The sequence below is a fragment of the Stigmatopora nigra genome, chromosome 12 (genome assembly GCF_051989575.1).
Source record: "Stigmatopora nigra isolate UIUO_SnigA chromosome 12, RoL_Snig_1.1, whole genome shotgun sequence".
NCBI lineage: Eukaryota > Metazoa > Chordata > Actinopteri > Syngnathiformes > Syngnathidae > Stigmatopora > Stigmatopora nigra.
In genome coordinates, this window is record NC_135519.1 from 11,162,034 (window position 1) to 11,175,584 (window position 13,551).

At 38.5% G+C, this 13,551-nt stretch overlaps 3 protein-coding genes across 4 annotated transcripts; 2 read left to right on the forward strand and 1 right to left on the reverse strand.

Moving 5' to 3' along the window:
* Positions 1 to 253: 253 nt before the first annotated feature.
* Positions 254 to 8,199, forward strand: agpat5 (1-acylglycerol-3-phosphate O-acyltransferase 5 (lysophosphatidic acid acyltransferase, epsilon)). 2 transcript variants are annotated; one of them, XR_013327994.1, is made up of 9 exons: positions 254 to 1,009; positions 1,479 to 1,548; positions 1,633 to 1,748; positions 1,816 to 1,905; positions 2,417 to 2,507; positions 3,663 to 3,824; positions 5,555 to 5,678; positions 6,401 to 6,703; positions 6,777 to 8,199. XR_013327994.1 is itself a non-coding variant. In XM_077729071.1 (8 exons), exons 1-8 carry the CDS (start codon positions 791 to 793, stop codon positions 6,624 to 6,626), a joined length of 1,098 nt encoding a protein of 365 aa, XP_077585197.1. In that variant the 5' UTR covers positions 254 to 790; the 3' UTR covers positions 6,627 to 8,199. The 2 variants fall into 2 exon arrangements, 1 of the variants encoding a protein (XP_077585197.1); XM_077729071.1 differs by having other exon boundaries at positions 6,401 to 8,199.
* A 1,470-nt stretch (positions 8,200 to 9,669) lies between these two features.
* On the forward strand, positions 9,670 to 11,260 carry tmem14a (transmembrane protein 14A). Its single transcript, XM_077729073.1, has 5 exons — positions 9,670 to 9,814; positions 10,144 to 10,226; positions 10,325 to 10,426; positions 10,502 to 10,589; positions 11,073 to 11,260. Exons 2-5 carry the CDS (start codon positions 10,151 to 10,153, stop codon positions 11,110 to 11,112), a joined length of 306 nt encoding a protein of 101 aa, XP_077585199.1. The 5' UTR covers positions 9,670 to 9,814; positions 10,144 to 10,150; the 3' UTR covers positions 11,113 to 11,260.
* Positions 11,257 to 13,468, reverse strand: LOC144205038 (glutathione S-transferase A4-like). Its single transcript, XM_077729072.1, has 7 exons — positions 13,340 to 13,468; positions 13,140 to 13,248; positions 12,560 to 12,611; positions 12,237 to 12,369; positions 12,025 to 12,160; positions 11,816 to 11,941; positions 11,257 to 11,729 (listed from the first exon to the last, which is right to left on the reverse strand). Exons 1-7 carry the CDS (start codon positions 13,390 to 13,392, stop codon positions 11,595 to 11,597), a joined length of 744 nt encoding a protein of 247 aa, XP_077585198.1. The 5' UTR covers positions 13,393 to 13,468; the 3' UTR covers positions 11,257 to 11,594.
* Positions 13,469 to 13,551: the final 83 nt, after the last annotated feature.

Consider the following 13,551-nt stretch of genomic DNA (forward strand, 5'->3'; position numbering starts at 1 on the left):
GGATGCAACAAGGGATGGATTGGTATCACATTTTCAATGTTGCAGATTCATGCTTTTGACATGTAAATTGTATTTTTTTATTTTAATTGATCAAGATATTTCCCGAGTTCGGTATGATTACATTTTAATTTAATGTAAAATATGAAATATTACTATTATGTTCATTTACAGTACATACATTGTGTTACTTTTCGATTAGACACGCCCATAAATGATTTGGGCCAATCATATGCGTTCATGTTAGGTGGTGGTGATGTTACGTAGGAGAGAGATCTGTGTGACATTTGGTGCCATGAGCTAGGTCCTGACAGCTAACTTTAGGGGAGAAAAACTAATTCGTATCCAGCAATTCCTCCTTTGCAACCGCTAAACTAATATTTGGACTAGCTTTCCGCCCACGCTACAACGTCTTATTGCAGTCTTACATTTCCAAACTTTTTCTCCTTTGCAGACAGTTTGTTTAGTATGCTAACGTTTAGGACTCATTTACACAGCAAACACACTCATTTCTTGGGATGACAGGTTAGTTTTCTACCATTTAACACACGTTTAGATGATTTGCATTGTTTTCTTAATATGTAGTTGATGCCGGTTTAAGCGAATAAGTCATGCACACAAGGTTAAAGCTAGCTTTAGCCTACTACTCACTTGATTTAATTTCTATTTATGCTGATTGGTGCGGTTAGGTGTGCTTGATTACGTAGGCCAGAGGTGGGAGAGGCACAAAAAGTAGAGTGAAACAGTTAGGGTGCTTTTTTTGTGTTTATTAAATGAGCTGTTAGCTGGCAAAATGCTGCTCTCCCTCGTGGTTCACACGTATTCGCTCCGGTACTGGTTTCCTGCCACGGTCATGCTGGGGACGGCGCCGGCTTACCTGCTCTCGTGGGGGGTCTGGCGCTTCCTTTCCACTCTTCTACCGGCCAGGCTGTACCATGGGTTAGACGACAGGATGTACTGCATCTACCAGAGTATGGTGCTCTTCTTCTTCGAGAATTACACTGGAGTAGAGGTGAGTATGAGTTATGGATGGACCACCAACACAGTTGAAGGTTACATGTTTTGACTCTTGTCTTTAAACAGAAGTAGATAAGCCGGTCAAGAAAGTTTGCATTCCATGGCAACTTGTGGCCACACCTTTTGAGAGAACACTTGCAGAGTATAACAACTAAGATTACCTCCACAGTCAAAACTTAATAATAACGTTTAATGAATCAGGGTCTATTGTCATCTGCCGCTCCAAATGGTAATTAAAATTCCCTAGATCAATTGCAAAGAAAAATACAGAATTTTCATTACTTTAACTCACTTTCTCATAGTTTGGCTTACCCTGGGACTAATAGTCAAGTGTAACTTGTTTTTTTTTGTCGTTGACCACAGCTTATGTATATATGTATATTTAAAAAGGTTTGTATTTTGGTTATTTTGAAGAAGAAAAAGAAAAAAAACACTAAACAGTACTTTTTCTACTTGCACTCTAGGTCATCATATATGGAGATATACCCAAAAACAAAGAGAATGTAATTTATCTATCCAATCATCAATGTACAGGTAGAATATCCGTCCACACATGTTGATTAAAGATATTTATGTGATGTAGCTCACAATTGATATGAATTTGGATGTCTTTGATAGCGGACTGGATCATTGCTGACATGTTAGCCATTCGACAGAGTGCCCTCGGTCACGTCAGATATGTTCTCAAAGATGGACTCAAGTGGCTTCCGCTTTACGGATGGTATTTCTCTCAGGTAGTATCCAGTGAGTGCTTTAATTTCACTTTCATACAGAGTTGTCATGATACTCTTTTCATTTCAGCATGGAGGGATCTATGTGAAGCGAAAACCCAAGTTTAACGAGGACGGTATAAAGAAGAAACTTGTCTCTCAGATTCAGTCAGGAGCACCAGTAAGTTAATTATATTGTCTGTAATTATATTGTCTGTAATAGCAAATACCAAGCATACAGCAACAGTGATGTTCCAATGATTTATTGTTGTGCAGGCCTACAACACAGTGTATAATGTTATGCTGTTATGGTAGTGTGCCATCTTGTATTGCTTCCCTGTGATTTTCCTACTGGAATTGAAAGATTGGTTCCACCTACTAAACCAATTTACTAAAATTTTACCGGTTAAATTACAAGCATTTATATAGAAAGCCTTCTGAATCCAGATCAATGCCTCCCTATTAAGGTCCCTTTGTCTTGTATTATTGCATAGCATGTTGTGATTGCTTATTTTCTCCTTATGTCCCAGTGTGTTTGCGCGTGAGTGTGCAAAAATTGCCCCGGAGACCACATTAAGTGCTCTTACAATAGAAATGGATCACCCTAATGATTTCTTTTCCTTCACCTTTTTTTCTTTTACCCCAAAGATCGAAAGTTAAAGCATTTCATTTATTATGTTCTGTTACCACAGATGTACCTCGTCATCTTTCCAGAAGGAACGCGATATAATCCTGAGCTCAAGAATGTTATCGCGGAGAGTCAGGACTATGCGACTAAGGAAGGTACTGACTTTAGAGCAAGCTGCCACACTGCATTGCTGCATGATGATGACACACAAAATCTGTCAGAAGCTGACTCAAAGCTGTGGTCATGTAAACAAACTGCTTTGACCAGTGACATGCTCTAAAAAAATGACATAAAATCATATTACATACTGGTGTGAACCTTAAATGTATGCATTTCGAGGTTTGTAATCACACATTTTCTTTTTGCCAAAACTGGTACCTATCTTTGACATGAAATTGAAACAGACCATACTCCACACTTATTAAAAAATGCTAGTCAGGCGTGTATTTCTGCAGCTGTTTCTTAAATCAGCCTTGTGCGACATGTTAATTGGCTTCTGCATAACTGTAGTTAATTCCGTCTTTTCCTCACTGAAAACCCAAAACTTTAGATGAAAAGGAATGTTTTTTTAATGAAATATTTACTTTTTGTAACTTTGCATTTCATAGTTTTCTGCATTAACACTGGTCCTGTCGAAAAAAAGTGCCAGGGTCATGCCCAATCGCTCTGTGGCAATGAATTGTATCTCCTAGCCCAAGCTTTATGTTACCTCCCCCCATTAATCCTACTCACTCACAGGAGCTGACATGAGCACATGACATTATCTGTTATTAGTGAGGTCTTAGTGAGCAGATGAGCGTGCCACTTCCATGCTGAACTCACAGTTTAGTGACAACTCGGCCTAGGCATCTTTTTCCTGTGTTTCCTAGTCATTAGGCTAAAACAAATTGTACATTTTCGACTGCAGAACACTTAAACCTGAACAACCTGTCAAAAATAAAGTCAAGATTAATGTAATGCATTATAAATAGAGAAAATACCCTGAAACAAACCAAAAAAACTTTCATTAGAGAAGTTTGGGGTTTTTTTTAGCCTTCAACACATTTATCAATTTTGTGATAATGTAAATTGAACAAGTCAAAATGCACTCATTTATTAAAAAACAAATACAATTTTAAAAAAAAAATCTCCCACTTGATTTTTCCCTATGCAAAAAAAAACATCTTTTTGGGTAAACTATAACTCATTAGGAAACTGTTACAGATGTTCCTTTTACGTTTCTCTGTACGAGTTATTATTATTGTTCTTATTAAATATGGTGTCCTACCAGAGATGTGGAACGATTTTTAAAGTACATGGATGTCCTGCAGGGCTTGCTGTTCTGAGGCACACGCTCACACCCCGAATGAAAGCTTCTCACATTGCCCTTGAGACTATGAGGGATCACTTGGAGGCAGTGTATGACATCACAGTGGCCTACGAGGGAACACTTGGCCCCGACCGCCAAAGAAAACCAGCGCCTTCAATGCCAGGTATAGTATACAGACACTCCACGAGTTATGTAGAAGTTACGTTCCTACGCTGATAATGTAACCCAAATTTCCGTAGACGGATCTCCAAATTCACTTTAAACTACTTCGATTTCACAAAAGTTAAATACATCAAGTAAAGTAAAGTAAATCGGTTGCTATACTTACCATTACTGGTATGTCAATGGAAAGTCCTTTTTTGATTAATTTTGGGAAATTGAAATCATGCAAGAAAAAGGCTTATTTGAAACCGGTAGGTAGCCAAAGCCAGTACTTATTAGTACTTATTAGTGCATGAGGCATGGATGTCGTAAAGTCCAAACGTTATGAGCTGAGGACATATAATAGCCCAAAGACTCCCTATATTGCCTCATTGATTCTCATCATCAATTGATTTATTATTTGCTTTGTTTTTAAACTAGCTCTTTAATAAACAGAAATCTACAGATGAACCTCACTCGTCGTAGTTTAATATCCGCTAAGAAAAGAATGCTTGCAAATATTGGCTGTTACGTGATTTTACCAGCCACTTTCAAACCTGTTAGGAATAAACATCTGCCAACCATTCTTTGTTAATCAGCTTGCCGGCAGTAACATTTGCATTATGTGATCAATTCGGCAATTTTCAACATTTTAACAAGGCCCCCCTCCGGAATTAATCACAAAGCTAACATTACCCACTGCCATTTGGTGGCTTCCTGTAAACAGCATGGCTCCGTGTTTTGGACCCCCGGCCCCAATTTACTGTTATTTAGTGTGTGCATCAGTACTGTTTAGAAAAAAAACATCCCCCTTCACTGTCGGGAACACAAAGTGACATAAAGACCAAACCGATAGTAAGATGTGTTCTCACGCACTTCCCAACATCATGTGGCGAAGATGTGTCTGACACTGACACACTGTTTTCTTGTTGTACAAGCACAAGAGCTCTAATCTAAGAATAATAAACAATGTTGTTTTCATTTGTAAATGTTTGTATTATCTAGAGCAGGGTTTGGGAACCTTTTTTTTCCGAGAGAGACATAAATAATTCACATTTTTCTTTCACAAATTTCTTTGTTTCCAATCAAATTGAGTCTATAAAATAAGGAAGAAAAGAGGATTTATTAATTATCAAATACAACAGTAAGAAAATGTGACATTTAAGATGATTGAATGCTGGATTAGTTTGCCTTGAAAACCCAAACATTTGGGGAAACAAAAGCAAACTAAGCTAAGAACCTGGGATCAAAATGCTTGTTTCAATGCTCTTTCAGATGAGCCTTTCTTTTCATAATGTCCTATTGATGAATTACTAGCAGATATTTGAAGGTTTATTTTTCAAGAATGATGAAATATGCTATCCTCTAATTCTGAATGAAGTCACTTGTATTGCCCTCACATCTCATCCAATCAGCTAGTCATGCATTGCCCATGACATTCATTTCCTTATTTATAGTAGTGAATGCACGTCACTCTTTTAGCTTTTAAGAGCTAGATGCTTTTTATTTCCTCCATTGACTTTCCAAGTGATGAGTGCATTAGTAGTTTGATTTCAACACAAGCCTTCATCAATGATTCCAATCCAACCATAGATTGTTCTCCATTTACGGCCAGCCATTTCAAACGTTGCACCTTAAGCGCCCTGCATGCAAAAGCAACTGACTCACTCGTTACGTGCCACTTTGCTGAAAGTCTCTTCCTGTTTTTGTTTAGTCTTCTTATTATTCTTTGTTTTTTTTTTCATTTTGCAGAATTCCTGTGCAAAGAATGTCCAAAAGTCCACATCTACTTCCAGCGTGTGGATGTCAAGGAAATTCCTTCAGAGCCGCACTTCTTCCGCAGATGGCTGCACGAGCGCTTTGAAATCAAAGACCGGTGAGTATGCCTGGGGCCAATTCAGTCATTTTTGTGCTTATTTTTAATGTGTACAGTAAACCAGAAGCTCTTTGGTTTTCCGGGCTTCAACTTTTGTAGATGTTAAGCCTTAAACCTTGTATTAATTATTTTAACATCAGTCAAACGGAAAGGTCTACCGATATCAACTTTATTGATGTTAGATTGCTTTGGTTATTTAATTCCTGTCAATATAACTTTGATGTGAACGACTTTATAATGTCAATACAGGCGGCATAGTTTCAAATTCCATTTTCAGCTAGTGCTGTGCCTTGAGATTTTTTTCAATGCAAAAAGTGTGCCGCAACTCAAAAAAAGTTGGGAAATACTGCTGTAGAGAATAGATGGATGGATAATTATACAGTGGAGAAAGTAGACACGGCAGTAAAAGCCATGCGGTGCTAACAAGAGAAAGAAATGGAATTAAATCGACCAGATAAGAGAAGTTACTCAAAGTTGGTCGCCTAGCAACAATCCATTCAATCGTTTCTGCAGATCAGACGGTGTGTGTGTGTGTGTGTGTGTCCCAGGATGATTTATCAATCGCTTCCTTGACTTCTCTGTGAATAGGAGAGTGTATCAGTATCAAAAGATGTGAAAATGGTGGCGATACACTGAAATGATTAGAAGGAATTTTACGGCGGTAAATTGCATCTTTTTTTTGTGAGCCGAGAACAATTCATCAGACATGTGTCCTTTCATAGACTGCTGGGGGATTTCTATGAGCACGACGACAACGACAAACTATGCAGCTTCCCTGGGGAGGGAAGACGTTCATCTCTGGGCCTATCCAAAACCCTTCCGGCCGTGCTCATCTTGGGGGGGCTGACGCTGCCTCTTCTACTTACGGACCCAGGCAGGAAAGTATACTGGAGGACCTGGGTTTATGGGACTCTCCTAGGTTGGCTGTGGGTCAATGTGCTTCCTTAAAACACAACCTGAAGATGCGCAAAAGCGGTGCCATGTTGTAAACCCAGAAGGTTTTCTTCCAGAACCAGGATACTATGGTATGTGTATACATACGTTCACACCTCACTGTGCCGAACCTACGCAAAGAATTATTTGTCTTGTGTTTTCTAGAAAGATCAAGCATTGGAGGGGCCGGGTGTTTTTTTTTTCCCAAAAGAAAGTACCAGTATATGTAATTCCTCAGACGGTCTAAAAATAGTCACATAATCAACTCGCCATCTCCCCTTTCTACTTTGCTCTCACCAGCCAAACATGTATCCTCATATACTCTTCATTTTTTACACTAGATATTGGCCAATTTATTTTACTCATTGCTTTTCATTTTCGATACTCCAGGAGAACTCGCAATCTCCAGTCATTTTTCAAATTTGCATCATTTTGCTACTCTTTTTGTACCATTGGTTTTCTACCTCAGCAGAAAATCCGACATTTATTTATAGAAATTTCCAAACCTTTCCCCCTAAACAACCCAAATTCATTAGTTGAACACTTGGCTTCTATTGCTTAAATAATTATTTTACACTTTTTTTTACCTTCAATAAACATTTCCTTACTTTTAAATATTACGGTTTACCTGCTGGATGATAGACATAACTGATACCCATCCACCAACCCAATGATTTTAAAGGAAAACTTTAAAAATCCGAGGGTCCCCAAACCTTTTCATACCACTATAGTATATAACCAACGAGAGCTGACCCAATCATAATCAGATTTAGTCATAAATTTCATCCATCCACCAGGTAGCTCTATAAATGAATGGTGTGAACAAATGTTGGCCACCACTTGACAAAAATTCAAAGATGGCTTTGAGCTTGTGCGCAAAATGGATATTGCCAAACCTATTATCTTTCCTATAGTATTCTGTATCTTACATTAAGCAATACTTTGACAATGCCAGCCCTACTGGAAAACCCATTGACTTGAAGCTACATTAATTTTATGCTTTAGTTTTTTTTCCTTCCCATTTTAAACCTCATTTCTGAACATCTACCTTGCTCCAAGCATAAAAGCTTACAAAGCCATAATGAAAGCCATTTGTATTATACATATACACACACACCTCTGTTTGTGAATTATGTTTTCCTGTTTAGCCATTTCCCTGAAAAGGACTTTGCACATTTGCAATGCTAGGGTTAGTGAGATGTCTATCGTAAGGTAAATCTCCTGTTTTTACACCATGCTGCAATACCTCACTCGGTAGAGTCATCGCTCTCGATCCTACTTTTTCCCCTCGTATTTCATGGGTTGACTTTTATTGTGTCAGGGATTGTTTTCTGTAAGACCGCATTTAAACATGCAAACGTGTGCCTTCTTCTTTGGAGGAACTGGTTCTTTGTCCCTCTCCAGGAGGACCTTGGCAGCTCTTTGCAATGTTGTTGTCATAGAGGCGTTCAGCGGCCCTATGTGCTCGTGGTGGCTTCTTTTGCTTGAAAATGTGGCACGATTTACAGGTTTACAGGACTCATTTATATGTGTTGTGAGTATGGGATAATCAGTAAAATAAAGATGTTGTTTTTTTTTTTCCTCCTTGGAGAGCCTCAAATTTGTGTTTTTTGTGTATTCTGAGGAAAAATGCAAATGCGCCGAGCCAGATGGTCACTTTTATTAAAATGCCCGTTTTTGCCACTCTCTGTCTCAGCTGGCTGGACTAATGAGTTGCTTTGTGTTCTGCCCTCGAAAGACACTCCGTTAAATGCACCATTTCTCCATGCTCCATAAACTTTCTTAGTTTTTTTTTGTAGATTTATTTATTATTTAAGGATTACTGAAATTACAATTGAAGTAGCACCATTCAAGTGGTTAGCACATCTGCTTCAAGGCTTGCTTTGATATTGTTTTTTCGCTTTGTGTTTTGGCATTTCTGTTCTCTCATCTATGTCTTGACAATACCTATTAGATTTTCAGTGGAGTTTTAAGTAAGGTGAGTCTGCTATCCATTGCATGGCTATTTTACTAAGTTGTAGTAGATTTTACACTGTGGAGGTACCAAATCTTCCTGGAATAAAAGCAGAGAGTAATTCTTTGGCTCACTCTGCTAATTAAGTAGGTCTTTCCAGGGATACATTGATTATTAAGTTCATGACTCTGCATTATTTCAGCGACTCTTTGCGATGTATTTACTTTTCAGATTTTAGCTGTGATCTTATTTGCAAGATGGGAAGGGTATCTCACTCATCAGCGTAGCAAAAAAATGTCTGACACCATGTATTCTGTACATGAATTTTCAGGACTGTTATAATTGAGGTAATAGTGAAAACTTCATGGCATTATCTCAAATGGTCATTCCCAAAACCTGCATGGTAGATTGATTGAACACTCAATTAGGAGTATGTTTACGCATGGTTGTTTGTCTCCTTGTCCCCTGAGATTGGCTGGCCACCAGTTTAGGGTGTACCCTCCCTACCGCCTATTGTTAGCTGGGATCAGATCCAGCTAGGGTTGCCAATTCACTGAAAAAAAAGGGTACTTCATCGGTAGAGTCAGCCAGCCCAGTAACAGGCCCTTTAAAAAAAAAAAAAGTTATTCTTATTGACTCAACCCTGATTTATTTAAGTGCATATTTGAGTATTCTAAGTATGTGGAAAAACAATTAACGGCAATGTATTTTAATATTACGGAAAAATAATAGAAAATAAGTCTAGAAAAAAATGTAAATAATGGCTTAGGTGTCTTTAATGATATAATTCCTAGAACAATATGCATCCATATGAACTGTTAATATTACATTTTCAGCAATTACTTTACTATGGTAGAATAAACATGGATATATGTATAGTATATATATTTACTAGGTGAAGCCCTTAGTCCCAAGAACATGAGTGCCCTCTAGTGTCTAGTGCGCACACATGCCTGGAAAAAATAAATATACTATATTATATATATATATATATATAGGGCAGTGCATTTCACATTTACACTTTTAGTATTGCTATGTCTGAATCAATTCAACCCAGAATAACTATTCTATGGCTATAAAACATTTTCTGCAGGTACAGCTGTAAAACATACTGTTCTACATTTCTACCGACATTTGAAAGTAGCACGGGCGACAGAACGCATGCGCGTCTTTGAGGAGTAGGAACGAGGAAGTGTGCAAGTCTACAAGCTCTTCCCTTCCCTGGATTTTTACTTCATTTAAAAGCAATGTAAGTTATTGTAAATTTAATGGGCTGAAAGGGCTTTAGCATATAGGACAATAACGTTGTAAATAAATGCCGAATTAATTGTAAAGATCCCCATTGTGCAGTGATTAGTTCCATGCTGAAATGTTAGGTCGATATTTACCTCTAGTGGCCAAATTGAGAAGTGCAACTACTAAAAAGAGTCCAATTGTATATACTAATTCTTATTTTTCCATACTGCTTATCTTCACAGGTCGCGGTTGCCTTTGAATGATAATATTAAAAGATTCTCATTTTTAATTTGTATCCGATGTTTACAATTTGTTATTAAACTTTAAACTCGTGGTCCCCAGCTGTTCAATGGCAATCGATTGGATCGGATGCGGGTATGCGGCAGCAATCTTGCTAGGAGGATATATGGGATACAGGAAAAAAGGTCGAGAGCAGTAAACTTCATGGGTGTCATTTTCTTCAAGCGGTGAACTAAATCGCAGCAACAACAAAAGTTGTAATCCTCACACGTCTGCATTAAAGGTAGCATCATGTCTCTGATGGCTGGTTTGGTCTTTGGTGGACTGTCTTTATATGGCGCCTATAACATCTCCATTAAGCCCACTGATATCAAAGTTTTACTGTGTAAGTGTTAAGAGGTGAGAAAATGTACTAACTGCGTTGTCATTTTGTTGATGTCCACTAAATGTTTTGTTGCAGTTGCCTCTGGGCTTCTTTCTGTGGTGATGGGGACAAGGTACAAGACGTCAGGCAAGCTGATGCCAGCTGGAATCATGACAATTCTAAGGTCAGACTTGGTTTGAATGAGTCTAAGGCAGACATGAGTAAACTGCGGCCCGTGACCCACATGCGGCCCATTAGGCTTTTTAATCCGGCCCGCTGACGTTGTCCAAATATATATCAATTTTATCCCCAAGATGGCGCCGTCATGCAGAAGTCAGTGACAGTAGCTCTGTCCACTCTTAGTTTTTTACAGCCCATCTATCTTTTTTTAAAATTACATTTTAATACATTCTTTTTACTTTATACTTTTTACTTTAATAATGAGTGATGAGTATGTTAACACTTTAGTCCTTTTTTCTGTTGGTTGCATATGTACTGTTAACGGATGTACTTTTTTATATGTATCGTATCTTGTGCTGCTGACCTGGCCCATCTGTCAAATTTTTAAAGTCAATGTAGCCCCCGGGCCTAAAAGTTTGCCCACCCCCGGTCTAAGGTCTACACAAATAGGATTCACATTTATTGACCCGATGCTTCCTTTTTGCAGTTTATTGATGGTTTTCCGACTTTTGCTCCTGGTGATGTGACAGAAGAGCGGACGCAGGCGACCAATCCAGAGCAATTGGAAAGAAACGGGTTTAAGTTAGGACCAATTTTTTTCACAACCTAAAAGGTGGGAGCATTTCATTCTGCCTGTCATGCAAAAAAATTAAAGTTTTGTATGAAAAAAGTGCACTTTTTTTTTTATTGTTACATGCCATCATGAAAAAGGTATGCCAGACCTTAAAACACGACTAGAATACACAACTATAGATGATAGGAAATTAGACAAAGAATGATATGGTTTTGAATTGCTTTTCTTATGGTAGAAAAAGTGAAAATAGTTCTAGAAGTGACATAATAAATTCCGCCATTCATCTCCTAGTGGACAAAAAAATAATGCAGATCTTGACCCAACTAAGTTAAATTTAGAAATTAATACAAGAGGCTTTTTTTTTTAAATAGATGTTCAGTGTGCATAAGATTCAGATTGAACACCTTTCATGGCATTTCAAAAGTTGGGGGAAATTTATAGTAATATTTTTAAGTCAAAGATTTCCCTGATAGTTTTGACGTAAATCTCATCAGGCTGAGGCTTCCTCTTGCTTCCCGGCTGCAGAAATCGGGCGATGGCCGGTCTGGACTTCATGCGGCCCTGAAAAGCCTGTCATCAGAAATACAATGTTTTAAAAAATGCACAAATGCTTGTGGAGGCAATGTGTAAAATACGGAAGTTGGTCTTTTGCCAACCTTGACGTTACGGAAGTCTCCCAGTATCCCAGTGAACTTCTCCTCCAGCATGAGGGTGCATTCCATCAGCAGTACGTCAGCGAGACTCAGCTGTCCTCCCACCAAGTAAACGTGATCCTTCAATTGCTGCACACAACCTTAAATCTTAAAGGGCAGCGCAGAACAGCAAAGTATTTGGTTTTTTTGGGGGGGGTGGGAGAGTCAAGTACCTTTTCATACACAGGCAGGTAGCGCGCTTTTGCTTTCTGTTCAATGTTGTCCAGTTTGGGCTTAACATCTTTGGTGAAGGGCAGAATCATGATCATTTCCATGAGATCCATCAGTCCGTCTGCGTACATGTTGATCCTGAGGACCAATGTTGAGAAGGTTGCAAATGAAGCATGCAAAAACATTCAATTGCTGTACGTTTGAAAGTTCATACTTGACTCGATCTTTGACATCTTTCCCATGTAGGTTGTATTTCTCGGCAATGTAGTTCAAGATGGCCTTTGTCTGAACGAGTTTCATTCCGTCAATTTCCACCATGGGCACCTGCTGGAACAGGAGGTCGTCGTCTGCAAAGAAAAAATGCATTACGTCGGCCACTCCCAGTCAAACCAGCTGAATCACCGTGACAACGTAAATAAACCTGTGCAAAGGTCGAGCCGGGACGCTTTATCGTTATACTTCATCGGCAGATTAGTTAGGCATCCCATAGTCACATTGACTTGACTCCAAGTTCATTTCAGTGGGATTCAAACTCACCTTCCAACATTTTCAGGTACTGGTCCCGAGTGGTCATATGGAACTCGTCAAACTGTGGATATCAAGTTGTAAAACAGAAATGAGAGGGTGAAGGTGTACGTGCTCAAACATTTTGGTTAGAAGTTTAAAACAGTGTTGACAAGACAAGGTTTAATAATTCAGAGCAAAGTAGAAGCTTTAAAAGAATCAAGCATTACTCCACTTGCCCTAACTTGTCTTTTTTTTATTAACCAACACTGCAGTTTCCATAAATGGATTGTTTGATTGTTTCTAATGAACCTAAAATTGGACTAATTGCATAACATTTTATTTAGCGTGTTTTTTTTCTGTTGCTTGAAGGCAAGTTGAGAGTCAATTGTGATTCCTAGGTGTTTAAATTCTTGGACTACATTTGATCAGTGGCGGGCCGTCAGGGCCCTCAAAGTTCAATTCATAAATGTATTCCATACATATGCAATGGTGGATTTAATTGTGTGTTTTCATTTCAGATTAGGATCAAATACACTAAAACAACATAAAGGGAATGTTCTGAAGCTCATGGCCGTGATAGTTTGTTAGAAAGTGAGTTGCATTCACTGACCTCCACTTCTGCAACAGCAAGTAACCAACGAATTGACTCCATTCTCCCTCGCCCATTGAAGTAATGCAGCTTTACCCTATCAGCCATGATTATGTGCAAGGTTGTTCCTCTGAAAAGTTGAAAAAAATTGGAGATGAAGGAAATCCTATCTCTTAGAATTAATGTTTGCAATATAAAAGAATGTATTGTCCTTAACTCACCTTTTCAGCGTGGATAATGTGAAGTGAGAGCTTGGTGCCACTTCACGTCCCATAAAAGCTAGGAAAAATGAGGCGTGAAAGAATATGACGATTTGTGTAGTCTAGCCAATAGAGAGGCTTAACATTTGCATATTGTCTGCAAGCATGCTGGGAAAGTATTCTCGTGGCGAGAGTTCAAAATATATTTTATTTACTTCAATGTATAGTTGATT

Excerpts from the sequence above, each read along its gene's own strand:
- agpat5 (XM_077729071.1), top strand. The coding sequence starts at position 791 with ATGCTGCTCTCCCTCGTGGTTCACACGTATTCGCTCCGGTACTGGTTT. Across the intron at positions 1,749-1,815 it reads ACGGATGGTATTTCTCTCAG|CATGGAGGGATCTATGTGAA; the intron begins GTAGTATCCAGT and ends TTTTCATTTCAG. Across the intron at positions 3,825-5,554 it reads ACCAGCGCCTTCAATGCCAG|AATTCCTGTGCAAAGAATGT; the intron begins GTATAGTATACA and ends TTCATTTTGCAG.
- tmem14a (XM_077729073.1), top strand. The coding sequence starts at position 10,151 with ATGGCAATCGATTGGATCGGATGCGGGTATGCGGCAGCAATCTTGCTA. Across the intron at positions 10,227-10,324 it reads TATGGGATACAGGAAAAAAG|GTAGCATCATGTCTCTGATG; the intron begins GTCGAGAGCAGT and ends TCTGCATTAAAG. Across the intron at positions 10,427-10,501 it reads TGATATCAAAGTTTTACTGT|TTGCCTCTGGGCTTCTTTCT; the intron begins GTAAGTGTTAAG and ends GTTTTGTTGCAG.
- LOC144205038 (XM_077729072.1), bottom strand. The coding sequence starts at position 13,392 with ATGGGACGTGAAGTGGCACCAAGCTCTCACTTCACATTATCCACGCTG. Across the intron at positions 13,249-13,339 it reads ACATTATCCACGCTGAAAAG|AGGAACAACCTTGCACATAA; the intron begins GTGAGTTAAGGA and ends TCAACTTTTCAG. Across the intron at positions 11,730-11,815 it reads GAGACTTCCGTAACGTCAAG|GCTTTTCAGGGCCGCATGAA; the intron begins GTTGGCAAAAGA and ends TTCTGATGACAG.